The sequence below is a fragment of the Chelmon rostratus genome, chromosome 8 (genome assembly GCF_017976325.1).
Source record: "Chelmon rostratus isolate fCheRos1 chromosome 8, fCheRos1.pri, whole genome shotgun sequence".
NCBI lineage: Eukaryota > Metazoa > Chordata > Actinopteri > Chaetodontiformes > Chaetodontidae > Chelmon > Chelmon rostratus.
Window position 1 is genome coordinate 9,550,903 of NC_055665.1, and position 26,903 is coordinate 9,577,805.

General features: G+C 41.6%; 2 protein-coding genes across 4 annotated transcripts in view; one reads left to right on the top strand and one right to left on the bottom strand.

The window, feature by feature from the left end:
• The first annotated feature begins 2,142 nt into the window (after positions 1-2,142).
• Positions 2,143-4,087, top strand: mrpl17 (mitochondrial ribosomal protein L17). 3 transcript variants are annotated; one of them, XM_041943172.1, is made up of 4 exons: positions 2,143-2,207; positions 2,324-2,516; positions 3,371-3,439; positions 3,545-4,087. In XM_041943172.1, exons 2-4 carry the CDS (start codon positions 2,343-2,345, stop codon positions 3,797-3,799), a joined length of 498 nt encoding a protein of 165 aa, XP_041799106.1. In that variant the 5' UTR covers positions 2,143-2,207; positions 2,324-2,342; the 3' UTR covers positions 3,800-4,087. The 3 variants fall into 3 exon arrangements, with proteins under 3 accessions (XP_041799106.1, XP_041799107.1, XP_041799105.1); XM_041943173.1 differs by having other exon boundaries at positions 2,143-2,190; XM_041943171.1 differs by having other exon boundaries at positions 2,149-2,516; positions 3,545-4,085.
• Positions 4,088-9,272: 5,185 nt separating this feature from the next.
• Positions 9,273-26,903, bottom strand: part of tmem145 (transmembrane protein 145) — a 33,670-nt gene continuing 16,039 nt past the window's right edge. The window contains exons 6-15 of the mRNA XM_041943311.1: positions 21,610-21,694; positions 21,023-21,094; positions 19,190-19,258; positions 18,473-18,553; positions 18,020-18,098; positions 16,536-16,629; positions 13,478-13,650; positions 12,638-12,758; positions 12,051-12,239; positions 9,273-9,518 (exon numbers count right to left, since the gene is read on the bottom strand). Of these exons, the coding sequence (XP_041799245.1) occupies positions 9,273-9,518; positions 12,051-12,239; positions 12,638-12,758; positions 13,478-13,650; positions 16,536-16,629; positions 18,020-18,098; positions 18,473-18,553; positions 19,190-19,258; positions 21,023-21,094; positions 21,610-21,694 (1,209 nt within the window). The remainder of the gene's footprint in view (positions 9,519-12,050; positions 12,240-12,637; positions 12,759-13,477; positions 13,651-16,535; positions 16,630-18,019; positions 18,099-18,472; positions 18,554-19,189; positions 19,259-21,022; positions 21,095-21,609; positions 21,695-26,903) is intronic.

Genomic DNA, 26,903 nt, shown 5'->3' on the forward strand with positions numbered 1-26,903 from the left:
CCGGAGGGTGAGTTTAACCCTGGAAGGCTGCATGCTCACAATTCCCAGTTTAACTGACCAGAGTTAATTATCTCACAAAAATTATTTCCTCTTCAGATATTTGCTTGTGTCATTTTATTCGTTGATGCACTAAATCATTTCTTAATTCTTCAGCACTTTGACGATATTGTTCTCATGACATGAAACATTATCATGCAACCGAAATTGCTTTCCTGAATTGTACTGTATGAAGTGGAGAGGAATACCTCATACATACAATTTGAAGTAGTTGCTCTGTAAAGGAGAGCTTTCCCTGCAGTTTTCATTATCGAAGGCCAGAGCCAGTCAATGAGTCAGCTCCACCTGGTGCTGCATCTGGGGCCGAGTCAAGGTCAGGATGCTGATTACAACCTGCAAAAAACATACTGTACACAAACCAGTTCAGAGCAACAACAGGTCAAAAAAGAATTAAACATGTGGTTTTATGGTGCATTTCAGTGGCAGTACTGAGAAACAACCTTAAACCAGAGTCCCATTAAAACAATCAACTCCCATTCTGGCAGAATTTTGAATACGTTTGGCAAAGGTTTCCCATCAGCACACTGCAAGGTTTTGACTGGTCAGCACCACCAGGCATGTGCCTCAACAGCCTGATAAAAACTTGGCATGGGTCCAGGAAAATATTTGCATCTCCATCTACCATTAACCAGTCATGAGGTGTGGTCTTTGCGTGCTGTGTGAGTATGGGCCACAACCATCAATATTTTGAAGTGATCTCAGAATGTATTACTGTGGGGAACACTATGCCTTTCAGCTTGTGGATTAATTATCTACCAAAGAGAATGTATGACACAAGATGAGGCAAAGGAGATGCAAAAATGCTCAATATTTACACATTTCGAGGATGGTGTGTAACCATGAGCTCCTGTGAGTAGCAAACACTGTCTTTATCCAGGACTTCGGCTATTCACTCTGTCCAACCTTCATTTGTTCTTGTGTCTCCAGTCCTGCACCCCCACAGCAATGTAATGGCTGCAGAGCCTGAATATCCCCATCCTGTCAGATGAGGACTGTGACAGCTACTATTTCAGCATCATCCTGGATACCTGGAGGAAAGCAAGAACTCCTGCCAGGTGTTTATCTCCACTGTTGTGAACAAAGACTTGTTGTTTTGTGTCCTCAGCACTCAGTAGAGACTTAACACTTTCATATATGACATTGCCTCCCCACTTTCACGGTGACTAAGGTGGTCCTTCTGTGTGTATTGTTGAGCTGCAGGATGTTGTGTCCTGGGGCTTTGAGTGTGCATTGAAGAACCACCTCACTGTCTATGTTAAGGTAAAAAAAATAAATAAATATATATATATATATATATATATATATATATACTAATAATAATATTACGTGTCCCACAGCAATAACTTCTTGCTCATTTATGGCACAGAAATGTTCTCAAAGCCGGATGTGACATGAAATTTTCAATATACTCTTACCATTTATGTTTCTGTCTCTCTTGCATCAGACCTGCATTTTCACAGACTGCAGGCTGCAGATCACTATGTCCAATCACACCTCTGCTACAGCTGTTTCTGTACTGCAAAACTCTGTGTCAATGAAACTGTGCCTGTTGTAATGGAGACTGAAACATAAATGTGACACTTACATTTTTTAGTTTGTGTCACTGTCCTTCTGATCTGCTGCACATATGTACATGGCAAATTAAATGAGGGGGGAAAAGAACTTAATATTACTTAAAACCTGTGTTTTACAATTTATAGTTAAAAATTATATTATACAATATTGAGGCCATTTGGTTTTATTCGACTAGTAATAGATATATTAACAGAACAAAATTATGAGGAAATAGTATTGAAAACGGATCTGTAGAAATTAAGAAAATTTGTAAAATAGAGATATTGATTTCCCCATTAACTATTAAATTACAAATGTTGAAATAAAACAAACGTGGTTTGTAATAATGATCTAAACAAACAACATCAAAAAGATATGCAGAGATCCAAGTGACCTCTATCACTTGTATCAGAATAACAATAATATACTAATATTTTTTTCTGTGGTTATTGGTTTTCAACTTCCCTGACAGCCGAGTTAAACGGAACGGTCGCTTCCCAGTTTCATGACCACATCGGACACATTTGACGACGCACTACCAATGTCAAACCCAGGAAAGTTTGCTGAATTGACCTCAAGGTAGCTCTAACACTGAGGTACTCGTTGTATCATCTTGACAAAGGACGGTTTGATAAGATTTTTCGCTTCACTCGGAAACATTTTCCTATTTACGTAGTTTGGTTTTCCGTTTGTTTGTCGCGGGCTCTCGCAGGCTAATCTAACCGGACGAGATGCGCCTCACGTTGCAAATGTTGATCTCCCACGGCCGGGTGGCCCGGAAGATGGGCCTGGGTCCACAGTCCCGAATCAACATGCTGCGGAATATTTTGACAGGACTAGTCCGACACGAGAGGATAGAAACCACGCTGGCCCGGGCAGATGAAGTCCGCTTCTATGCTGAAAAGGTAACGACGTCCTGATGATACGGCTAGCTAGCTAGCTTACATTAAGCTAATGCTACAGTGTTTGACCAGTTCTAATTAGCCAAATGACAACATTATAACAGTTAGATAATCTGTCGTTTTTAAGTACGTTTTTAAGAATACAAATTCCTCATCTGTTGTACACTTCCCAAAATGTACTGGACTGATGAAGAGGAAACTGGATCAAGGCGAATGTTGGCACAAAATTAATTCTCATCTGATGTCATAGCCAAGTGATTAAAATATACAAGAAAAAAACTTACAATATATGACCCTTCAGATACATTATAAAAAGTCAAAACAGTGGCAAAATTTTAAGAAAATGATATATATGGATGAAGCGTGACTCATTTGTCAAAATAACCGCAACATGACAGCTTGTACATATCGTTCAGCCCTAATTTATCCATCGAAACATTGTCTTTATTAAGTCCAATTAAGTTTAAAGTAGCTTTAGTCCGGTGTTGTCATACTCGCCCCTTTTCCTTCACTGACTCTTATCCTGCATCTGGACTAATATTGAACAGGATGTCCACACAGCTGCTTTTCTAAATGTAATATGATCAATATTAATTTAATCATCCGGGCCACATTCCCTTTAAAGTCAGATTTCCTGAGACCTCCAAGATGCTTTAGGGTTCCCTGGATCTTGTGTGACAATCACTGTGCAACATACCAGCTTGATTTTGATTTGTCCCACAATGTTCACGACACATTTTCACTTTCCTGACACTCACAAAGGTTAGTTTTATATGAAGACGAAGATGCGAAGAATTTCTGTTTTTTCTGTACACAAAGGTTTTGACTGTGTGCGTCTCTTGTTTCATTTCTCTCAGCTGATTGACTACGCCAAAAGGGGAGACACAGATGAGAAGGCAATGAAAATGGCCAGTTTCTGGCTGACGGTACGTATCTGCAGCTCTTCTCAGCTGTGTGAAGCTGTGGCTCTCTGAATATTAAAGAGTTGACGTGAAATCATTGTTTAGTTCGAGTCTGCTTATTCTCCTCAGGAAAAGGATCTGGTCCCAAAGCTCTTCAAGGTCCTCGCTCCACGGTTTGAGACTCCGTCAAAAGGCTACACACGGATGGCACGCATCCCCAACAGACAGAACCTGGACAGAGCCAAGATGGCCGTCTTGGAGTACAAAGGCAACCCCTTCCCGCCTCTCTATCCTGTGAAAAAAGAGAATGAACTCACTCTCATCAACCAGCTGCTCAAAGCCTACAGAGAGGACAGGGCACAACAGTTAGCTGGCAGAGCTTAATTAAAACCATCCTGGTGTTGGATCAGTGATAGTGGTCCCTGAAGGGTGATGAAAAGCTTCTCAGGAGTCACTTGCAGATGTTGCAGATTGCAGACTGACGCATATCTTCACCAGAACACTTCCAGCTTCAGAGTCAACCGAAGGCAAGAACATTTCTGTAAAAGGACACTTATGACGGATTATGTATTAATAAATAATATTTCTTAACATAAGAAGCAGGTGTTTGCTCTATTTCTCTGAACATTTGGTCAGCAGGTTAGACCTCTTGACCCAGGGATATCTGGCTAACACAACAGCAGCACACCCAAATAAAAGGGGGGGGGGGGCTTTCAGGAGTTAAGCATTGCACGGGGTACTTCTGAGACCAAGTTTACAAAAAAAAGGAAAGTGGTCAAACATCAAAGCAGTAAAGCCGAGAAATCCTGACTTTTAGTCCCTACATTTCCCATAAAGCAACTGGGCCGCTGCTCCTGGGTCAAATTCCACACCAGTTTGTAATGCAGGCTTTCTGTTATAAATTTGTTTCTTTTTCCTGTTGAGAGCACATAACTGGAACACTATACCACACAATTAGTTAACCATTGGCCTATATCTCTCAAGTCTTTCTCCAGATCTATAAACAGTGGGTACTGGACAATCAAGCATGCATGTCATAATCTGGAGTAGTTTTACTCATTGTATTTATTTGCTTTCTGCACATTTTAATGTTGAAAATGAAAATGAGCTTTTATTCAAGATTCAAGAGTCTTTATTGTCATTGCGCATGTCAATGAAATTTTCGTTGCAACCCCCATGTTAGGAACAGATGGTAAGAAAGATAAGAAGACTAGAAAGAATAAAATTAAGATAAATACAATAAAATAAAATAAACTAACATGCAATAAAAATATTCGTAAAGCAATTAATTAATTAATTAAGGTTAAATATGACACTTATACGTTGGACCCGAGTGCGCATGGTCATTCACATGTGTATCCCTTTTTAAACATTGATGTCCTCATCAGGGTTTTATTTTTCCAAAACTTTGGAAAGCTCCCTGCAAAGCTGCAGAAGACAACATGGAACCGTTTACACAGGGTGAGTAGTACACTTCGTGTGGAGTAAACCAAACAGGTGGAGTGCTCCAGTAAATTATGGTTTTTAGGGATTTTAACGTGAAACCATTCTTACACAATTTAAAAACTTGCTTATTTTCAGAAATAATTTCTATTTGCAAACCAGTGCCAGTAAAACCAGAAACCAGTCAGAAAGCACTAGTTTTGTAAAGTGTCATTTTAACTCTTATTTAAAAAAGTATTTTTCAGGCCATGGTTTGCTGTGAAAAGGTTCTGAACTGCAGACTTTTTGGAGCAGGAAAAGCACAGGTGTAACTAATAACAGTAATGATGCTTCCACTCCCACATGTGTTGACTGAAACTGAACCTTCATGTTATTAATTACACCTGTGCTGTTGCTGTGACAGGGTATCTGCAGGTCTTAAAGTCTTAAAAAACATTAGATTTAGTTCCCTCAAAAGTCCATAAAACATATTAAAAAGTCTTGGATTTCATTGATAGAGGTCCTGAGTATTTTATCTCACCTGACGTAGACATTAACTATGTTAATCTGTTATCCTAGGAATTTCTGACACTTGCTCAAGCCCAGGTCACATGAACTGATTAATTATATCACGAGGAATTATCGCTACATAGAGCTGTGAAGCACTGACCAAAATGTGATATAAATGGCTATAAATTCATGCACTTAAAAAATAATTGTAGGCCTTATTGTCCCTACTGGTTCTCCATCATTCTTTGACTGATATGATCGTGAAAAAATATTAAACTTCATTCTATATGGTAATGAAGAGGTCTTAAATTTGATGAACCCTGCAGAAACCCTTTATGACCAGTCACTGTCTGCAGTGAAAAGGGTATATTATTCTGCATGCAGATGCAGACAAATGAAAATCCACCACAAAATAACTCCTGAACTGATTTGAAATTGTTCCTGAATAATGTGAGAAGCTTGAATTCTTGCTTTAAGGACTGTGACGGCGATGAGGCTGAGAGCCATTTGCAAATTCCGTCCGTTACTGGAGAACGAGTACAGACAGGCAGTTTGTTGTGACTCCGCACTTCAGCAGCCACAGCAGAGCAGAATACTGGCAGCGACTGTGAAATAATTAGGCTAGCCTACATCAGATTGTGACCAGCCCGGAGTCTGTCCCTGTGGTGTTTTGCTTTAATGGACTCTTGTAATGAGAACAGATTCTAAATATGATTTACAGATATTAGATCGACTCCTTTGGACACATGCCCTTGTCCTACCTGGAACAAAGACACGGTAGCCAAATAATACACACACCCAGACAAGGCCTCTAATAAAACCATATTTTTTATTATTTTGGCAAAAAGTGTATATTTACAGCATATTTAGAATTGTTATTTGACACCATTAAAATGCATTTGAACAGTGCTTCAGTGATGTGCTCTTAACCAGATCGCTCTGAGTCGCCTAAAAGCTGTGCTGTTTTCTGTCATGCATACATAATCTCTTTTCTTCAAGCTCTCTCCCTTAAGTCTCTCAGTCCTGTAATCGTGTGTCAATACACACAAAGTTGAAGCAGTGATACGGCATCAGTCGGCCCATCTGTTCGTCGAGTCACCCGGTGTCTGTTCAGTCAAGTCATGGCAACCATAACAACAGGCAGCAGCAGACAAAATGGCAGACAAGCCTCATATAAACCAGACACATAATCAGAACTAACGACTAGTACTCTAATTCGAGCATCATTCTGTTTCACAGACTACGTTACACCTCTCACTACACTCTTACAAGTTACACACCACAGTCCTAACATCCTAATCGTCACAGCAAAATTGCCATTGATAAATCTGTGGACTATGAGCAGAGTACCACCGTTTTTATGCATCAAATCAACGGACGATCGAGATAAAACGGTTGAATTTGTTAGTGTCCTTTCACTGATTTTTTTTCCCCTCCAGTTTTTGAATTGCATGAAGCTGGTGGTGCAGTTGTGCTCATACGTTTACACGCCCTGGCTGAATTTGTAAGATGTGTACCAGTCTTTGCTTTGTTTTGAACATGTAGTGGGATTTTGGTCGAATCGCTCCAGATGACCTCCAGAAGTTTTTGGGCTCGTCTACATGCTGTTTGGCGTATTGTGGGTGGGCTGTTTGTGGCGTTGGCGCAGTAATGGCTTTTTTCTGGCAACTCGACCGTGCAGCCTGTTTTTGTTCGAGCGCCTCCTTATTTTGCATTTTGAAACCGCCACAGCGCTTTTTGCGGAGAAGCCTGTATTTTAGCTAAAGTTGCTTGTGGGTTTTTCTTTGCATCCTGATCAATTTTCCTGGCAGCTGTGACTGAAATCTTTGATGGTCTACCTGACAGAGCCCCTAATTTTCCACTTCTTTATCAGACTTTGAACACCGCTGATTGGCATTTTGAAATCTCTGCATGTCTTTTTATTTGCTTTTCCTGATTTATTCCACCAGCTTTTCGTGCAAGTCTTTTTACTTTCCCCATGGCTCAGTATCCAGCAAAGTCAATACAGCCCTGGATGAAACATGCAGGGCTCTATCAAGAGCTAAGAAACTGACTATTTATACACAGATGCTAATTACACTCAAACAAGTCACAGGTGTGGCAGCTTACCATTAACAGCCATTGAAACCTGTGTGTGCCAACTATCAGGGCCTTTGGGTGATTTCAGTTACCATTATGATTTAAAAAGGGCATAATAAATGGCTTCATCTGACCACTATCCCTAAATATAAACTTGTAGACTTATGAGCACAACTGTGAACTCAGTTTCTATGAACTCTGACTTTTCAACCTCAGTATGTTAATTTACGTTGACTACGCGTCATACGCTCCCTAAAATGTCCGGACAGTCGGATGACATATTCAGACCGTATTTACAGGTGTATGCATCTGGAATACAACTCGATGTGGAGTGAATACAGGTTTCAAAGCAGTCTTATAAGGTGACATCATCACGAATAAACAGACAAAGACCAGGAACATTAAAGTGCTCCATGCAGGACAGACAAAATGTACAGTTGTGTTGCCGTTTTCACAGTTCATCTACAAAGCTTTTTTTTTGTCACAGCTTCATGTTAGGGGGATACGAAACTAGTGATATTTGTTCAGCTTTAAAGTGAAATAAAGACAACAGATATCCATGTTTTCTGTGTTCCAGGTACGAGACAGGGGCACTTGTATTTTAAAAAAAGGCAGCCTCCTGCTCTTAAATCATGGATGTGTTGTCGTTGAAAGCCATTAAGAAATAAATATGCGATATGTAGTATTCCTGTAGCTTGAAAATCACCCCTGCCCTTGTGCTGTATTGCATCGGTACATTCACCAATGTCTACATACACATAAAAGATTTTTTTCTGCAGCCATATTCTGCGCTCCAGTGAAAACTCGACTGAAACCGATAAAGTATAATATTGGTTTTATACTGTGTTTCAGAAAGAGCAAGAGGGTTTTGATTGGAATAACAATTAACAGAATTTATCCAGTCGAAAATATACCCAAGCCTATTGTATGTATTTACAAAAGTATAGATTTCAATACACACAATAAGCGAATATTGTATGGTCTTGTGGAGTACATATATCAGCTTTTTGGACGGGAAATACAATACAAACATGCGTGTTTTACGAGTACTTAGCAGTGCCCACAGTAAACATGACATTTTACATTTACACATCAGCATATCGATCCAGAATAACCAGCTGCAATGAAGGCATATAAGAATATAAATTAACCCAACAAACTCCATATAGAGTAAATATCTATGCTTTATCAAAATGTGTCAAACATAAAAAAAAGTTTTTTTTTCTTATTTTTTTGACATGAATTAGATAAATGTAATGGCATGAGATGCTTCTGATGGTCACAGCACCAACTGGAATTTAATGATGTGGAAAAAAAAACCCATGAAAACAAATTTCCTTTTTTTTTTGGAATCAAACTATATAGAGTTGTAGCTCCCTCCAGTTTTAGCTATTTACAAACGCTTCCAGGCACACCATCAATGCCTCATGAATTTTTGAATAAAAGTATTTCAAGAATTTTGTTCATTTCCGCATCGTGCACAGCTATCATTCTATTGCTCGGGCTACATCCACTTTGTCATCTTTCTCCCTCTGTGCCTTTTACTGGTCAACATCAAATATTTATTGCTTCTGTATTCTTTAACAAGCTCAGTGCTCCTATCTCACAGCCATTTCCCCCCCTCACTCCTCCATTCGGGTTATTTATTTCCATTCACAGGTGAAAGGGGACAGTTTAGGGATTCACTTTTCTGATGATTTCTCCCCTTCGTTCCATCCAAGCTTTTTCCCTTTTGTCTGTTAACATTGACGCCTTCATTTCCACTCTTCCTTTGCTTTGTATTGTCATTCTGTCTGTCCCCTCTTTGCCGTCCCCTCTCTCCTTCTGTCCCATCTTTCCCTCTGTCTCACGCCTTTGTCCCGAACCCTCCTCCCCCTCCTCCTCCGCTCTGCATGCTGAAGTACTCGGTGAAGGAAGGGAGCCGGGGCGGCAGCGGTGGCGAGCGTGCGGCCGGGCGTGGGGGTATCGGAGGCGGAGGTGGGGGCAATATCGACGTCAAGTCAGCAGCAGTGGTGATGATCTTCTGCTCGCTGTTCCTCGGCACCTCGGGTCCCTTCCGGGCCACCGTCTCCTCCACCGTCTTCACCGGGTCCTGGGGGGAAGAAGATGATGGTTTTACACCTTTGACCTGATCTGATCCTCTGGATGCAGGTTACCCAAACGTGTTAACCCGGCCACAAAGTGGGTCCTTGCAGACGCTGTGTCACTAACACCACACTATACATCACATTTTGACAGCTTCCTCTCTCTGCAGCTCGCCGATGCTGTGCTGGTTATATAGGTCGGGGTAAATTACACATGTACAGGGTTTCCTGACCTCCGGCTCAGTTACTTTACTCTCCACAAACTGACCCTACTGCATATTCTTACTGTACGGTAGAGCTTTCATGTAATAATTATATGTCATATCTATATATCACAACATAGCAAATCCAGGGCTGCAAGAAGCGATTATTGTCATTATCAATCAATCTGCCAAATATTTTCTGGATTAATCTTTTAACTGTTTGGCCTACAAAACAGATCAGATCAGAAATCAGAATCAAATTAAAAAACAGTAAAAAATGTCCATAAAAATTTCCTGGAGCTCAAGGTCACATCATCAAACATCTTGTTTTGTCTGATCGACAGCCCAAACGCCTAAAGATATTGAATTTAGTATAATGTATGAAAAGGAATATCAGCAAATATATATATATATATATATTATTATACTTGCACTGACCTAACAGTAATTACTAGAAATAAAACACAATAAGATCACTTAATTGTAATTGTGTGTAATTGTAATTTGATAAAAGATAATTGAATTATCACTCCGCCCTGCCTTCATGTTGTCTATGTAAACCATACAATTTGGATTGTTCTACATGCTCCACACCTCACTTGTCTTTATTGTCATTTGACCCTTTCAGTAACAGTACTTAGGATTTCATATGCTGTAGCCTTTGAATGGCTCATCAAAACCTGCAGTTACACAATCAAGCTCCTCCAGCTTGGATGCTTTTATACTAAATACAGTATTTCATACTTTTTGAAAGCGTTACCCATCTTGGGAAAAAAACTACTGACAAATTTGTTTTATCTATAAATGGTTCTGTAGACAATTTTAAATCTGCCTTCCAAGCACATTACAGCACAGAGATTGCTGTGATACACTCAAAACTCACCCCTCAGGCCAAATCCTGCAAAACAATATGACTGCACGCCAGCTAAGATTTACTTAGCTCTTTCACTAAATGGCCCTGCTCCAATGGACTCACTGTGTCAATGCAAGTAATCACAGGCAGCTACATTTCCTTCAATGACTGCAACAGAGAGGAGAGACTCTTACTGCCTACCTTGATACCACAGTAGTAAAGATTAAGAGCCAAGCTGAAAATCGGATGTTTTACTGGACTTTTTTATGCATGGTCTTCCCAGTGTCTTTAGATGTTATTAGATGTCTGCAGCAAATGCAGCAATTCTGGTGGCACATTACTCCTCCTTATAAAGGCTCCCAGGAAGTTAGACAATTAATTTCTAAGTGCTAGTACTAGATTGTAAACACATAGTTGCTAACGTCATCACAACATCGACCTTCATCTTAAGACGCTTTCAAATGTAAATTTAAAACTTGCTTATTTTTTCTGATGCACTTTTATTATACTTTGGGCTATGATTTACAGCCATGCAACTTCATTAATGTCTCTGTCTTTAAGTCTTAATGCCTTTTTAGACACATCAATTAATTTTTATACAATAAACATTTTGCCTCTGCGTCTGAAAGGTGTTGCACTTGTTAGCTTGTCATCCTTGTCATGACTTTATATCAGTTGTCGTGCATTATGTCAACGTTGCACCAAGTACTTGGGTTGCCCCTTCGTGTTGTATTCTTCCTGCTAGCGTCTGCACATTGTACCAGTGTAGATGAAGACTCAGAGCTCTTCTTCTGTCACTCATATCTGTGCAGTATGAAAAAGCAACTTCCACAGATTTGAAAGTTCCCCAAAGCTAGACAATTCATCACGGCAAACACGACACCTTAATTTGGTCTTGTCATAGTTTCTATTTAATCATTATTTCCTTGTGCTCAAGTGTTTTCATATCAGTGCCTGTGCTATGTTACACTGTGCTTACTGTCATTCACCTGAAGCCCAAAGGAAGAGACAACAGTTGGTGCCAAGAAATAATCCTTGAAGAAACGTCCCCTTGCAAACCATGTCGTTATAGTGATGCCTTCTAATTTGAGGCATCTTTGTTAGAAGAGACAGCAGTTAATTTCGGGCTAGGTCTGACACCGTAAAGTTTGCATTTTAAAAGCATCAAAAAATGAGTCCAACTTAGATGAATCTAATTACATAAGGCAAACACTGCAAAATGGTTGGGAGGTGTTTGAACTAGATAGACACACATAGTGCAGAGGACAGGAGCTCAACCTGTTTCTGCACCTTCATTTCCTTCACTTGCTCATGAATGGGGCAAATTTAAAAGAAAATAATGAATAACAACGGTTGTTATCGCATGAATTTTTCGGTTCGTTCATTTGCATAAATACAGAACTTGTTTGTCAGTGTTATCAGCTTCAATAGCTTCAATCCAGGATATCAAGCAAGCATCCAAAAGCATGTAAAGTTCGACTCACCGACTGGATGGAGAAGAGTTCGGTGAAGTTGTGTTGAGAGTCTCCGAGGAAGGAGCTATTTCCATAGGCATGATGGGGGAAACTCTCTGCCCCTTCGCCTCCTTTTGGACTGGACAGCAGGATCCCGATCTGAGACGTCCGAACATGATACGGGAAGTTCTTATTGGCTGCTGAAGGTCGCGTGATAACCTAAAGGGCAAAACGATGGAAAGGCCTGATCATTTCTACTGATTCTTACAAATACAATCTATGTATAACCAGCATATATAGTAGTTAACACATAGCCAGAGAATATAAGGTCCAAGCGAGAAATGGGAATTGCAATGCATACAGTCAGCAGGAATATAAAAGGAAATTTGAGTGAGCAGTACGGCCCATTAGTAAAGAACAATGTGTCGAAGGTGAGGAGGAGGTAGATAATGATGTGTGGAGAAGACAATCAGCATGAAGCTGTTATGACTCAAGGATAGTGAATAATGTATGACTGACAGTGGCAATAATGACTCTTGAATAATGTGAACTATGTAAAAGTGCAAAGGTCTGCATGAGCGCGCATGCATGCGCGTGTGTGTGTGTGTGGTACGAACGAGGAAGACGATGTGAGCGTAGAGGTGGATGCCGAGCTGAATGCCGTTGACGATCTTCTCCCGGGCCCAACGAGGAATCCCAAAGTTGGCGATCAGAGCCATGACAGGCACTGCGAAAAACCTGAGGAAGACAAGTGAGCAGATTTAGGATAATGGCATGGAGAAAACACATTAAAAGAAAAGATGGGAACAGTTTGATTGGGAGAGGAAAAAGAGGCAGAGAGAGTAGAAATAGATGTAAATCACAGAGAATGATAAAGATGGGAGGAGAGGCGGAGATAATGAGGCGGGAGATAGTGGCAGCAATGAGAGAGAAATACAGAGATAATATTTGTCTTTGTAATCGACTCTTCATTTCAAGCTCCTGCTATTATACACAGTGAGTGAAGGGCAGGGAAGCTGAGCAGTAGAGCAGCAGAAGGGTTTTTCTCAGCGTTGTGTAAATGAAAAACGCTACTTTCAAGTACAAAGCTTTAAACTATCAAACACACACATATATGGGAGCATAAATTATTCTAATAGAAGAGACCTCATCAGCTGAGTAAAAACAGATTTCTTCCTCTAGCAATCATTCGCTCAAGCACAATTATCTACAGTGTTAGTGGAGCACAGAGGTGGGGCACACACTGCTGGAAAAGGGTAGTGGTAAAATAAACAACTTTCATTCCCGGACCGCTAAAGCATCAGCGATCTCGTGCACATTTTTACAGAGCGGCATAAATTATTCAAATTGAAGAGACCTCAAATAGAGAAATGTGTGTTTTCCTACTAGTGCAATCTCTGGCTCAGGTGCTATTATCCGCAGCGAGGGCAGAGTGGGGGAAGCTGTGCGGGTCTCACCATAGTGTGTACGTGGTGAAGAAAGGGACGTAGAAGGGCTGTTTCTCAGGGTAGTGTTTCAGAGAGACCAGCACAGCGTAGCAGAACCACACGTAGGCCAGCAGCTGCAGGCCCATCAGTCCATAGCCTGCAGGGCTGTCGTAGGCGTACAGCACTTCACCTGGGTCAAAGAACTGGCACAAGATCGTGACACGTTACGGCAAAATGAAGACACGCAAAGTAAACAAACTAAACCTTTTACAAAAGTAGAAAAAAAGCCTCGATTGGCTTGGCTACACATTTTAGTCTGTGCCCTAATTACAAAGATAGATCGCTCGTGGTTCAGCTGATGTACTGCGATGACCGAGCAAAAGCTCAGCCTGTAGAGTTCTGTCTCTTTGACATTGACACTTTTCCTACACAACTAGGTCATCGACATGTGTGTGCACAGGTTTGTGTGTGTGTGTGGTGCATGTGCTTGCTTCTGTGGACACGAGATTGCATTTCACAGTCCAGTGACTGGGTGGCGTTGGCCACCATACAGGGTTACCCTTGCTACATAATGCATAGGTCTGATGGCTCGGTGTGGAGCTTCTTGGGATCCGACCGGCCGACCAGAGCCTGTCAGATCCTCAACTGCAGGCCCAGCACCAGGAACACTCTTCAAGTCCTTCTTTTAGTTCCAATTGTAACCTAGTTTGGCGTATTTTTAGCAGATGCTCCCCTGAGTTTGGAGCTCTTTAATAGCAGGGACCATGTAAGAGGGCAGGCAGCAGATAAATTACACTGCTTCAGATCCACACATTGCAGCGTGAGAGATGGCTATAGGCTCCAGCGTTAAATATAGCACCAATATTTCCACTGCACTATTCCCACTGGGTCATTACCATGCTGTATTCAAAGACTGTAATCCACTGGCCCTAAATGTACCATCATTATATGTGACTGTGCTGGAGCCTCTGCAGTATGCAGAGACGTATGTAACTAACATTCACAAGTGTGTTATTAATTCATATGCTCGACATCATCACGCTGGTGAAATGCTTTTCCGTCTTCACACATATGCACAGAGACAGAATAATTAAAGAGGGTGAGGTCTCAGAATGCTAATTAGTAAATCCAGTCCCAGGAAACCTTAAAGAAACAGTCACTGATCTAAGATTTATTATCTCAGGTACAGTAGCAAGTACTTCAAACCTCTTTCGTTGTGTTTGTAGTTGGGAGCTGCCTGTCATGATCCATTTGTAACTCATGAAGGAGTTTTTTCCCTTAACAATCAACTTGATGCATTCTCATAATTAGCAATGTATCACTGTAACGAGTGATTTGACAGGAAAAGCCATTGCAGCCCAGATTGATCTGTGGGCTCAACTCTTCCATGAATCATTATGAGATTATTAAAAAAAAGCCAAAGAGAGCAATAACATGAGCGCAGAGAGCATGTCAAGCACCGTCAAGTCAGAAATCTTGCATCGAGTCATACTGAGTGTAATTCAGATGCTGCTTTCAAGTCACATCTGAAGAGGAGGAACTGGGAAGTGTTTCACTAGCTGGGATCTGAATTTAAAACAAGAATTACTGCCCCACACTTATATGACTCCGCCCACCAGTCAAGTTTACACCCAGGTCTGCTCAGAACCATATATGCAGTGAAGACTTTAAGAATTCAATAAAAGGTATTAAGTGTATTTTTTGGCGAAATAAAAATGTTCTCACTGCATTGGCATGTATGATTCCAGTGAATAATTTCCACAGAGAAACACGCTGTCTTCACTTAGAGACTATTGTTACAGAGAAGTCCAGAGGACTGATAGAGAGCTTCATCACACGGTGCAACAACAACCACCTGAAGTTCAACATCGGCGGAAACAAAAGTGCTTGTGGTAACTACAAAGCTTCAAATGTGGTTGTTGTTGCAGTGTGTGATGAAGCTCTCTATCAGTCCTATGGACTGAAGCTACAAATTGTTTCACACACACACCTTCAACCCAGCAGCACAGAAGATCTGTACAATCAGCACAGTTTCAAGGTGGAAACCCAAAATTAGCGTCACCAATTCAGTATCCGACCGAATGTGAAATATGGTCACAGTCTCCCCTTCTGCTCCTTTTGTTAAGGTGTTTAATAATGAGCAGAAAAGTGTTTCTGCAGAGCACTACGATGTCACACTGAAGTTGACCTTTGACCTTTTGGGTATAAACTGTCATCACTTTGTCATTTTATCCTATGAGACATTTGTGTGAAAGTTTGTCATAATTAGCGTTTGAATTCTTGAGTTATGGTCAAAATTGTGTTTTGTGTGGTCACAGGGACCTTTGACCACCAAGATCTGATCAGTTCATCCTGGTGTCCGAGTAAACATTTGTGCCACATGTGAATGAGAGTGGAGCAGATGTACAGCTCGGGTCGAGCCACCAACCAAAAGCGTCAGTATTTCCTTACCTCGGAATGAGATTCAACAATCAACTATCTTTCTCCAGAATCACTAACTAAACCTTTAATAGATTCATCTTTGTCTATGAAGTGTCAGAAAATAGTGGAAAATGCTCATGAGAATTCCCCAGAGCCTTAACATATTGTTTGTTCTGTCAACTCAATAGTCCAACTTTAATATAAAAGACAGACATTATATAATAGACACAAAAACAACAAATCTTCACATTTGACAAGCTGAAGCCAGTGATTACTTGGAATTAAACAATTTATTATCAGCACTGTTGTTGATGTTGTTCCTACTAGTATTTATGAATGACAGGAATTTTTCCCAGTTGGCAGCTCACATTTACAGCTAAACATGAATGCGTCGCACAACTGTTGCCCATCTTGCTGTTGGTGAGGAAAGTGGAGGATGGAGTTTAGAGTTAAAATGAATCGACAACCATTTTTATAATAAATAAGCAAACCCAGTGTCTTTGGGTTTGAAGGTGTCAGCTTACTGTAGGCTCTGGGAATTCGTGATGGGGATTTTTCAGAATTGTTTGACATACATATTAAAAATGTAAAAAATCCACAGATGTGGAGCACACTGTGGGTCATGCATTGTTTGTGTGTGTGTGTGTGTGTGTGTGTAGTGCTGTACCTCTGCCTCATAGATGAAGAGGATGACGTAGGTGATCGTGTACACGGTCATGTAGATGCTCAACTTGACCGACCCACTGTGACTGATCCTCGCCCTGTTACACGAAGGTCAGAGTTCACACAGAAGTAAGTGGAAGATAAGGGGCAAACATACACACACACACACACACACTCAATCATGCATTTGGGTTTTACACTCAAAGCTAAAACAGCTTAATCTAAAAGCAGCTATTCGACACCACACAGCACAAAGGACTGGTGTGCTCAGCTCTGAATTTTCTACGTATAAAATGGCTGCAGACTCATGGACACGGCAGGCTGTGGAAAAGGCTGTCCGTGCTAACAAAAGCCGAAATTAATGCATCCTCATTTGCGCAGCAGCAGTCAACAAATAGAAGCATTTCAGCGTTAAGCCTTCGGCAGCATTTCAAACATCCTTTTGCTCAGACTAATTCAAAACCACACACCAGAGAAAACATATCAGAGTTGTGGCGTAGATATCGCCAAACTGTCAACTCATCAGTTACCCCAGATAAACAGACGGTGACTTTGATGGTGATGCAATTTTAAGTTTATTCACTGGCGTTTTAAGAGGATTTAATAAGTGAGAGGAATCACAGAATCATCTGAACCCAGAGGAGGACGTAATCCCAGAGTCAAAAAAGCCTTCTTAAATCTTGCAATCTCATTTTTCACTACAAGAGTCTCAAAAAAATCCACAGAGGTCCAACTGGGCCCGAAGCAGGATCAATTTTCAAACTATGAGCAGTGTTTGAGTTAAGTCACCTCGAATCAAAACTCAAAACCTCCTGAACAGACTACTTCAGCTTTTTAGATCATTAAAAAGCCCTTTTCTGACTAAGAATCCCATTCTGTCATAAATTTTAACACATTTCAAGAGCAGCTGGCATGTTTGATAGCTGCTTTTTCAAATTGGAATTGGACAACTGGAAAGTCCGCTGACAGGTGGGCGAGTAGGGCGTTTGTCCAGTCATGTGTGAGATGGATACATGCTGATGTTCCAGCGAAAGAGAGCACTTGTACATCATCTATTGCGTGCTGATCTGAAATGATGCCTGTTGCAAGCAAATGTCCAGTAAACCTTGCCAGAAAACAGTGAGCGAACAGAATTTGTCAGCTGGCTCTGCAGGGCGAACATGATCCTTCAGCCGACACAAAAACACAAAAATGACATACAGTTCACAACCCGGCAGCATCCTTCCATCACGTATTAGGTGTTCATCGACACCATCAGACCCAGCGTACTAACAGACTTTTTGACTGGCATCTAACATTGTCATGTCATGGCACTTAGTGTTATGACTGTGACAGCGAAGCCTGACAGTGAGAGACAGTGGCAGCACGCACACACCCGCTCAGGGTGACGAGCTTGTACAAACAGAGACAAGCACAGGCACGAAGACATACATGCACACATGTCAAAGATGCAAAAAATAAGTAAATAAATAATGCAAACCCCCCCACCTGGTGACAGTGAAACCTTTGCCCAACAGTATGAGCATCAGAAGGAACACCAGGAAACTGACGGAGAACAGTAATTTCCCTGGAGACAAAGAGAACGTGTGAGAGAGGAGACTGAAAGTGAGAAAGAGAAGACAGAGGGGGTAATTAGGCTGTGGTTTCTGAATCTGTAATATCAGAGGGGAAAGATAAAATCAGGTCGCCACACACACACACACACACACACACAAAATCTTGCCAATGCCCATCAAACCAGCTATTGCACTTCTCCTTCGCCCACACACACATCCATCATCATCTACTCATTCATTCTGCTCAGGTAGTGAGTGATTTCCTGGTGCAGAGGCAGTGTCAGTCAGTCAGTCAGTCAGTCAGTCAGTCAGTCAGCCAGTCAGTCAGCCAGTCAGTCAGTCAGTCAGTCAGCCAGTCAGTCGCCGATGCAGGAGAAGAACTCACCAAGTATTTTCAGGCTGCCGTTGCCGACTCCATCTCGAGCATACAGGCCCCAGTAGACACAATGGAACAACAGGCTGAGCACTGCCAAGTGGAAAGATGCAGGGAGGAGGCAAATAAGAGAAAGGGAGAAGGAGGGAGGGAGAAGAGACGGGAGGAAAAGAGATGGGAGAGCAGCGGGGTGGGGGGGGTGTTGGGGAAGAAGAGGAGAAAAGGTAGAAAACAAGGAGATGTCAGAGAAGACAGAAGAAGTAAAGAAAAGATAAAGAACAGAGGAGACAGGGAGATGGTAATGAGGGAAAAGGATGTGCAGGAGGGGTGGGAGAGAAATGGGGACAGAAATTGATAAAAGGAGATAAAAAAGGAGCAGAGAGCTTGAGAGAAGCGGGAGAAAGACAGTTTAGAGGTGGCAGGAGAATCGAGAAGGGATTTGGAGAGGGGACAAGCAAGAGAGAAGGAAGAAGATAAGGGGTGGGTTGGGGGGGGGGGGGGGGGGGGGGGGGTGTTTGTCAGTAACGACACGCTCCACCGAACACTGTAGCGCAGCACAGCTGTTTCCAATAGTCCCTATTCAGAGGCTAATAACGCCGATAATATCTCGGCTCTTCAAGTTGGGATTAAGGTAAGAGATGCTGCAGCCGCGTGAGAGGCTCATTGTCATCTTGAGTGTGTGTGTGTGTGTGTGTATGTGTGTGTGTGTGTTCGGGCAGAAGATCTCACCCTCTACACCTGCCGCCGTCATAAACATTTTGTAGGTTGTGTGGAGAAGCTGTCTTCCCTTTAGATTATCTGCAGGGGGAAAAAACACAAGAGTGAGATAGAGGTGATGGAGGTATGTGTGTGTGTGTGTGTGTGTGTGTGTGTGCTGGTGTGGATAGAGATAAAAAGGATGGAGATATGCTAACAGATGGTGAAGGAGAGCGAGAGAGGTGAGAGACAGAGAGAAGAGGAAAATAACAAGGGAACAGGCCAGAAGAAGGAGGGGAGCGACCATTAGTATGCATCCATCTTGTTGTGTCCGTTTCTGGATGAAGCTTTATACATCTTCCTCATCCTCCCTCCCTAATCTGGGAGGAAATATTTTTAATGTGTATTTAAACAGGCAATTTTACTACCAAAGCACTCCCAAACAGCAGTCGCCCAGGGGAAATTTACAGTGGGAGGAAGGGCCATAAACATTCACTCATACACACACACACACACACACACAGCTGCCCTGTATAACCACAGGCCAGCCAAATGCTGCTGGATCCTCCTGTGACTTCCTCAAAGGTAATGGTGGCTGTCAAAGGAACATTCCTCCTGTCATCTCCTCCTGACTTCAAGGTTTTAAACCTTTTCCTATTTCTTCACAATCTGCATACATCTACCACACAGAGGATTTTGTTTTCTAAGGCTTGAATAAACCCCTTTAGGCCTTTTTTTCCTGTTTTTGTGCAACACGCTACACTGTTCATTTTTATGCCCTTTGTTTGATTTTGTGCAAATACATAAAACTCAAGCCTCCATGTCGGTGAATATTGGTGGAGAAGATAGCAGTTCATTCAACGCCTCTCCCTTTCAGATTTCAGTAGACCCAAGAGTCAAAAGATATATTTGCACCTCATTATGTAGCTTCATTCGTCTGCAGTATGGGTGACTCGCAAAGCACGGAATAAACTTTGCATAACCCCCTGTATTTAAAGTGATGACAGGTCCACTTCCATTTAACTACATGACACTTGAATGACACTCAAGTTAAATTATGGATTTTGAAGGATATTTTATGCCAAAATTTGAAGCTTAATATCCAGATTAATGTCACTTTTTACAGGCACGCATGCACACACACACAAACGCAAACACACATCATATACTTAAGCTAAGCATAACTACTCCTGGCTAATAAAACCAACACCATTTGCATAATTGTAGTAAACCTAAAGGTCGGGAAATCCCCAAATGATAATTAAATGGATGTGAAAGAAAAAAAACAAGACTTTTCTCAATTTGTCCTGTTTATCCTTGTGAAACACTGGTTATTTTCACCTCTTCAGGCATCCAAAAATCCTTCAGAAGAAACAAACTGAGACTGAAAAATGTGTCTTCGGTTGACCCGCTCATAAGTCAGCTCCACACTAAGGTCCTAACGTATGATGTGGGGCCGCCAGTTGTGAGCCTAACAGGTAGGGAACCACTGCACCGGGGCTTTTGTACTCAGCTGCTTCGGGTTATTTGAGCTGTGGCCTTCATGTGACAAACTCGCTTCACTAACCTTAAGGCTAGCGCTGCCTTCTCCAGTCAACCGTTCACCTTTACACGAAAACTAAACCCCGCTCTCGCCATCCCATCTCACTCCCCGAGAAAAGATAGGCACATGCTCCACCTTTACTTATCACAGGAGACACGAAGACTTACTCCTATCCCATCAAGAAAACATGTAGATTTTATAATAGATCAGAGGAAAAGGGCACTTAATAACTTCTGCCGGCTCTGAAAGTCAGAATAAATTGGCTTGTTCATAGAAGAAGGGGAAAAAAGCGAGATACAGTGAGTGGAAAAGACGGTACTTACAAGCAAAGTAGCAGGAGAGGAGGAACACCATGGAGAAGATGACCAGGAACGTGATGTCCGTCTCCAAGATTCCTGTGAGTAGGGGGGATGAAGTGGAGAAGGGAAGGAATAATTGATGAGAAAGAAAGTGGGAAAAAAACAGAGGAAGGTGGGAAAAGGAGAAGCAAAAGGTCCAAGAGAGGAGATGGAATCAAAACCAGAAAGTAAACGAGTCAATGAGGTTCAGAGAGTATCGAGGTGGAGAAGAGAGGGGAGGACAGAGGAAGGAAAAGGTAGAAAATCAGAGGGGTGAGATATCCAGAGAGGCAGGTACGAGATGAGGATATTGGGTTAAGAAACAGAGAGAGTTACAGTAGAAGGAGAGAACATTGGAGATGTAGGAATAATTCATTTAGAAGCTACTCGGGCCTCTTCTTCTTTTCATCCCTTCCTCTCAGTTCATCTATCATCATTAATTCATTCAGCCGTCCCTTCGTTATTGTAATTTGTTCAGTTCAGTGTGCTTTATTGGCCGTGCTAAGTGGTGTTGGCTTGTGCCATCAGCGATTCGTTCCATAATCTCTCTCTTTCTGTCTAATCACTCTTACCGAACTCATCTGCAGAGAAATGCTGCGTCCAGAAAGACTGGCCATTGGTCAGTTTCATCTCGTACTCCAGCTGCAAGCCATCGCCCTGCGAGAGAGGAGCAGAGGTGGAGAGAGGAGGCAGGTGAGACTTCTCTTACATTGTTACAGGCTTTGTGATCCATACAAAATATACATTAATGCTTAATGCTGCACTGGGCAACTCTACAGGCTGAAATGGCAGCGAGAGGAAACTCTTTACATGCATTTTTAAACATTAGTCCTGTGACATTTTGCTTTTTCATTATAAATCTGACAATGGAGACCTACAGGACCATTAGGAGACGTTAGCTGGACTTAAAGCTAGCATTTCACAGTTAAATTGTGGGAACCTTAGAGTGCTGTGTGGACTACCAAGACAAGTAAGTAGGAAGGAATTAAACTGGAGCAGGGGACACATGAAAAAAAAAAATACAACAGCATCTTGGTATCTATATATAAATATCAATCTGTTCTAATGTTTTGGGGATGGAAACTGGCACATTTATAGAATATTTTACACATGAGAACAATTTCAAGAATGAAAATCGTTTAAGGCCAAGTAATACAAAACTGCATTTTTGTTTCTGCTTCAGCACATATGTCTTTGCATGAATCCGTCAGAATATTGTTAGTTCTCAGTCTACATCGATGGTCGAACTTTTCTTTCAAAATTTTTGGTACAAGCGCTAAAACAATTGAGTCTGGAGACTAAAACGAAACTCTGTTTCCATTAAGTTACCTGATCTGTCAACATGTAAAGCAAGAAATGTCAAATGTTAAACAGCCACGCAGAAAAAAAATTAACAAAAAAGGCTAAATTAAAATACTAAACTAAATATAAAAGAATAATATATATAAAAGAATGAAGAGAGCGCGAGAACAAGTTGACAAAATGTGACTGGACATTTGATGCCAACTTTTAATACTTTACTGATAAGTGATAAGTCGGGTCTCATATTCCAACATCAACACCCTGCTGTAACTTCCACACTCAGAAACCAGGTGACATATTTGTAAGCTGCTGTTTGTGACAGTTCTGCGTCTTTTAAGCTCAGTGATCTTCAGGTTCTGCAGAACAAATGTTCCACTGATGGCCGTTCACACCAGGACGCCAAGTGAGTGAACAGGGCAAACGTAGCACATCGGTGTACGGCTGCGCTCCTCTGTTGCTACTTTGGGATTTATGTTTTAACATTAAATTCCTGCCTACCACAACTTTAAGTTAAGTAAAACCAGATTTCTTCCAGCCTTTCCTGCAACAAGAGGAGGAAAACATCAGAATCCTCCTCGGGGAGAGACACGCTGTTGGTTTAGCTGCTGTGTAATTGTGCCATATAGTCAGTCAGTCCCCCGGCTGGCCTGAAAGTGCCTCAGGATCCCTCAGGTGTGGAGAGGAAGTTAGTAGAGAAATAAAAAAGGAATCTAGGCTGTGCTGCCAATGAGAAGATGACCCAGATTAACAGATGGGAAGGATGGATGGATCATATCCATAGCAACAATCTTCTCTACTTTAATGCAGATGCATTGTGCAATGTGTGACACACATCAATTATTTGTTTGGCTCCTAATTTCATCAGATAAAATTGCTCCAGTGTTATGAAAGAGAGCCCAGAAAGAGGATATCTGGCTCTGTAAACATGCAGGAAAGACGAAATACCGCAGAGAAAATGAACGTACCTGTGTGGTAAAACACAGTCGGAATGGTGTTCATTTTTGGCCGTCACACAAGTGAGAAGCGTCAAAGTGAAGTGAATTTGGGAGGTGAGAAAAAAGAGGGAAGGGGACCAGAGAACAAGGGGTGGGGGGCTTGGACAGAGATGGGTTGACAATCAGAGCACAGAGAGCTCATTTCACACACACACGAGTTCAAAGCCGATGGAGTTCGCGCTTGTTTCGGTGGAGCGAGGGAAAAGAGAGTGAGGGCGGAAAAAAAAAGACTTTCATTTGGCAGCCTGAGACTTCATCTCACTCCCTCTATCAAAAAGGGCGAGAAGCATGGAGTGTGCACTGCCACAAAATCAATACAGACACAAAGAGCAAGCAGACAGAGATAAAGAGAGTGATAGATGAAGAGCGAGAGACAGTTAAAAGAAACAGGTAGAGAGGAAGGCTGAAGGAAGAAAAGGGAGCGAATGCAAAGAGGGAGAGAGAGATAGGTGCAGGAGAGAAAGGGTAGATGAGGGGAGAGGTAGCACTTCACACAGCAGGGATTCTCTCTCTCTCTGTGGGACTGACAGGATGATTTTGGGGGTTTGCTTGTTGGTTTCAGGTGTAAAAGGCATCTGCTTCTGATATACTGTACTGATATATCACACACTGAAGCTGTTCTCACCCAAACACCTCTTATACATCCTGCGCTCCCCTGAGCTGCTGATAACTGCATTTAAAAAGGACTTCTGAGAGTCTTTTCAGATTGTTGATCTTGTCTCTGGAACATTAAGTGTTTGGTAATAGCTTACAGTTTAGGGTGAGTGTGAAAATCGAGTGTGTACACTCTGTTATGCGCATCCAAACAAAGTATGTGGACACCCAAGAATTATGTCCATATGTCCGGAACAGTGGGCATTTAATTAATAATCTAAAAAATAAAAATTAAAGAAGCAGAGGCCATGATATCCTGACGTTTCACTCGCTGTAGTAGAAAAAGATCCTTTACTTAAGTAGAAGTACTGATACAGCATAGTTAAAATACTCCAACACAAGTAAAAGTATTATCAACAAAACTTATTTAGTGTTTAAAGTAAAAGTACTCATTCTGCAGGAAAATGGTCCCTGTAAGTATTTTGCTATTTTGTAGAGTCTGATGTTGGATTATTATTACTGCTGCCTTAATGTTTGTGTTGCATTTTACTGCTGCAGATGTTTAAGGTGGAGTGAGCTAATTATATATATACCGTTGGGGAAGTTTAATAGCAATGCGTCATATTCTATAACATCATATGTTTTGCATCTAAAAAAATGTGATGGTGTATTTTCCAGCAAATCCAAAAGGGGGTTTTTAAATCGTTTGTTTAGTTAAAGAAGAAGCAGAATTTTCTCAACCCAGACAGGAACACTTAAATATTTGGTTTATCGTTTATCGTTTATGGATGGCAATCTGAAAAGTAAGTAGTAACTAAAGCTGTGAGGAGTAAAAAGTACAATATTTGCCTCTGAGATGCATTGAAGTTGTATAGGTAGAAGGAATACACTAGCAAAGTACCTCAAATCTGTGCTTGAATACAGTACTCAAGTAATTACATTTCACTACTGGTCATTGGTGTGAGTCAAGCTCTACAACGACTGGATCCTACATTTCCCAGCATGCCTTTTAGCATTTTTGTTGTGCTGTAAGGTCTGGCCAGAGGTTACCGCTCCAGTTCATCCTGAAATTGCTTGACGGTGTTGAAGTCTGGGTTTAAGGTCATTGTGATGCTGAAACAGGAAGGAGCTTCCCCCAAACTGTTATCAGTAAACATGTCACTGTATGCTGTAGCAGTAATGTAACCATGAAAAACAGCTCCAAATCAGATATACACTGCTGTCCACACACTTTTGACCGTATAGTGTAGAGCTCACTATAATCTGACATGAAGACGATGAAGCGGGAAAATAATCTCCAGGTTAATAAGAAACTGTATCTGAAAGTGAAAATATTGCTAGTTGCAGCTCTAACTCACCGTGAGCAACACAATCTACAGATCATCAAGTCTGTTCATTTCCTATAAAATCTCTCCCGAAAGACTTGCAACACTGTCAAATACTCTTGTTATTTCTTGTTTATTGCATGAAAGAAGAGCAATATTTCAGGTCTTAACTGGCTCTGCACTCACAATCCGTCTTCTGTATGTGTCTGAGCTGCAAGCCTTTACGCGAGATGCAGTTTTTGACTGAGACCTGGACAAAGCTCAGCAGATGCGGGTGTGTTTTCTGCACTGTGTGTTCTGTGAAGATGAGCTCTCTGGCCAAGTTGACAGCTGAGAAATTTGGGCCATTTTGTCCTGCGCCCATTAACAGTCAGTCTAATTCCAGTGCTTTCTGGGCTCCCTGCTGAGGTAATTTTCTTTCATTAACAGCCGTTCAGCTCAGCACAATAAAGCAGAGGTTGATTACAGCCATTCAAAGCTTTCCATTTCTCCACTTCTGTTTGAAAGACCACAAGGATAAACGCCTCACAAACTAATGCTCAGACAACTTTTGCTGGGGTCAATGCCAAGCAATGAAACCACGCTATTGAGTTTTTCTGTTAAATTTCAGTTGATGGTATAATTAGGTCTACCTAATGAGTTATATTACTGTAACTAATCAAAAAAGGCAGTGCCAGAAAGATAAGTGTTACTTGCCTTTTTTTGCCTTTCTAGTTGTGCGTGGCTCCACAGATGCTATTCAAGGTGAACTATTCAGTCTGGTGTATGTGTGACAAGGGAAGCTTTCAGAAGTTTGAGACTATAAATAACCAAGGTAAATACTGCTAATGCAAAGACATCTGCAAGAGAAAAAACAGCATTCAAGCCTGCTTATTTTAGTGAGCTTTGGTTACTGGCAATTTTCTTGTCTGGAAACCTTCATCCTGATTGCCAGAGGTCCTGTGCTCTGTAATTTGTGATGACCTGAATTTTATTTATAATGACCGTCTTTTTTTTTCTGCTGATGAAATAATGATTATTTGCAGCCCTGAGGTTTCCTGCTATAATTAATCAAGTGAAATTGCCTGGAAATGTTAAATAACCTCACATTTTACCATTTCGTGCAGGCGAGTCAACATCTGGGGATGGAGAGCAGATATCCTCTTCTTTTCAGGGCTTATGAGCTGATATGGATTTAGACCCACTTCAGCACAGGTAAAGACTCAGATGAAAAGTACATGAATGGAGAGCTGGATAAGAGACAGGGACAAAAAGAGGAAAATGTGTAGTCGCATATGAAAGTGATGGTGCATGGAAAACAGCATGGAATAGTCACATAAGAAATGAGACCAGTGAGATGGCAACATGGAGAGGAAAAACACAATTAGAGACAGGCTGACAGAGAGGAGTACGATGTGGAGGGGTAAATGGATATGAAATGGCGTGAAGCGCGTCACAGCTTGGTGACAGAGAGTTGAAAGAGAGCGGGACGCAGCCAGAGATTGTGAGCGACAGAGGCAGGAGAAGATGGAGAGGTGTGAAAGCGAAAGGGAGGCAAGAAGGCGAGCGGCGGGAAACGAGGGGTGCAAATTGGCCGCTGGGCGCGGCGTGCATATGTCCTCGGGAGTGGAGGCGAGCTTTTATATTTTAGTCCAACAGCATTAGGCAGCG

Coding starts and splice junctions, on each gene's coding strand:
- mrpl17 (XM_041943172.1), top strand. CDS start 2,343: ATGCGCCTCACGTTGCAAATGTTGATCTCCCACGGCCGGGTGGCCCGG. Junction 2,517..3,370: donor TCCGCTTCTATGCTGAAAAG/GTAACGACGTCC, acceptor CATTTCTCTCAG/CTGATTGACTACGCCAAAAG. Junction 3,440..3,544: donor TGGCCAGTTTCTGGCTGACG/GTACGTATCTGC, acceptor TATTCTCCTCAG/GAAAAGGATCTGGTCCCAAA.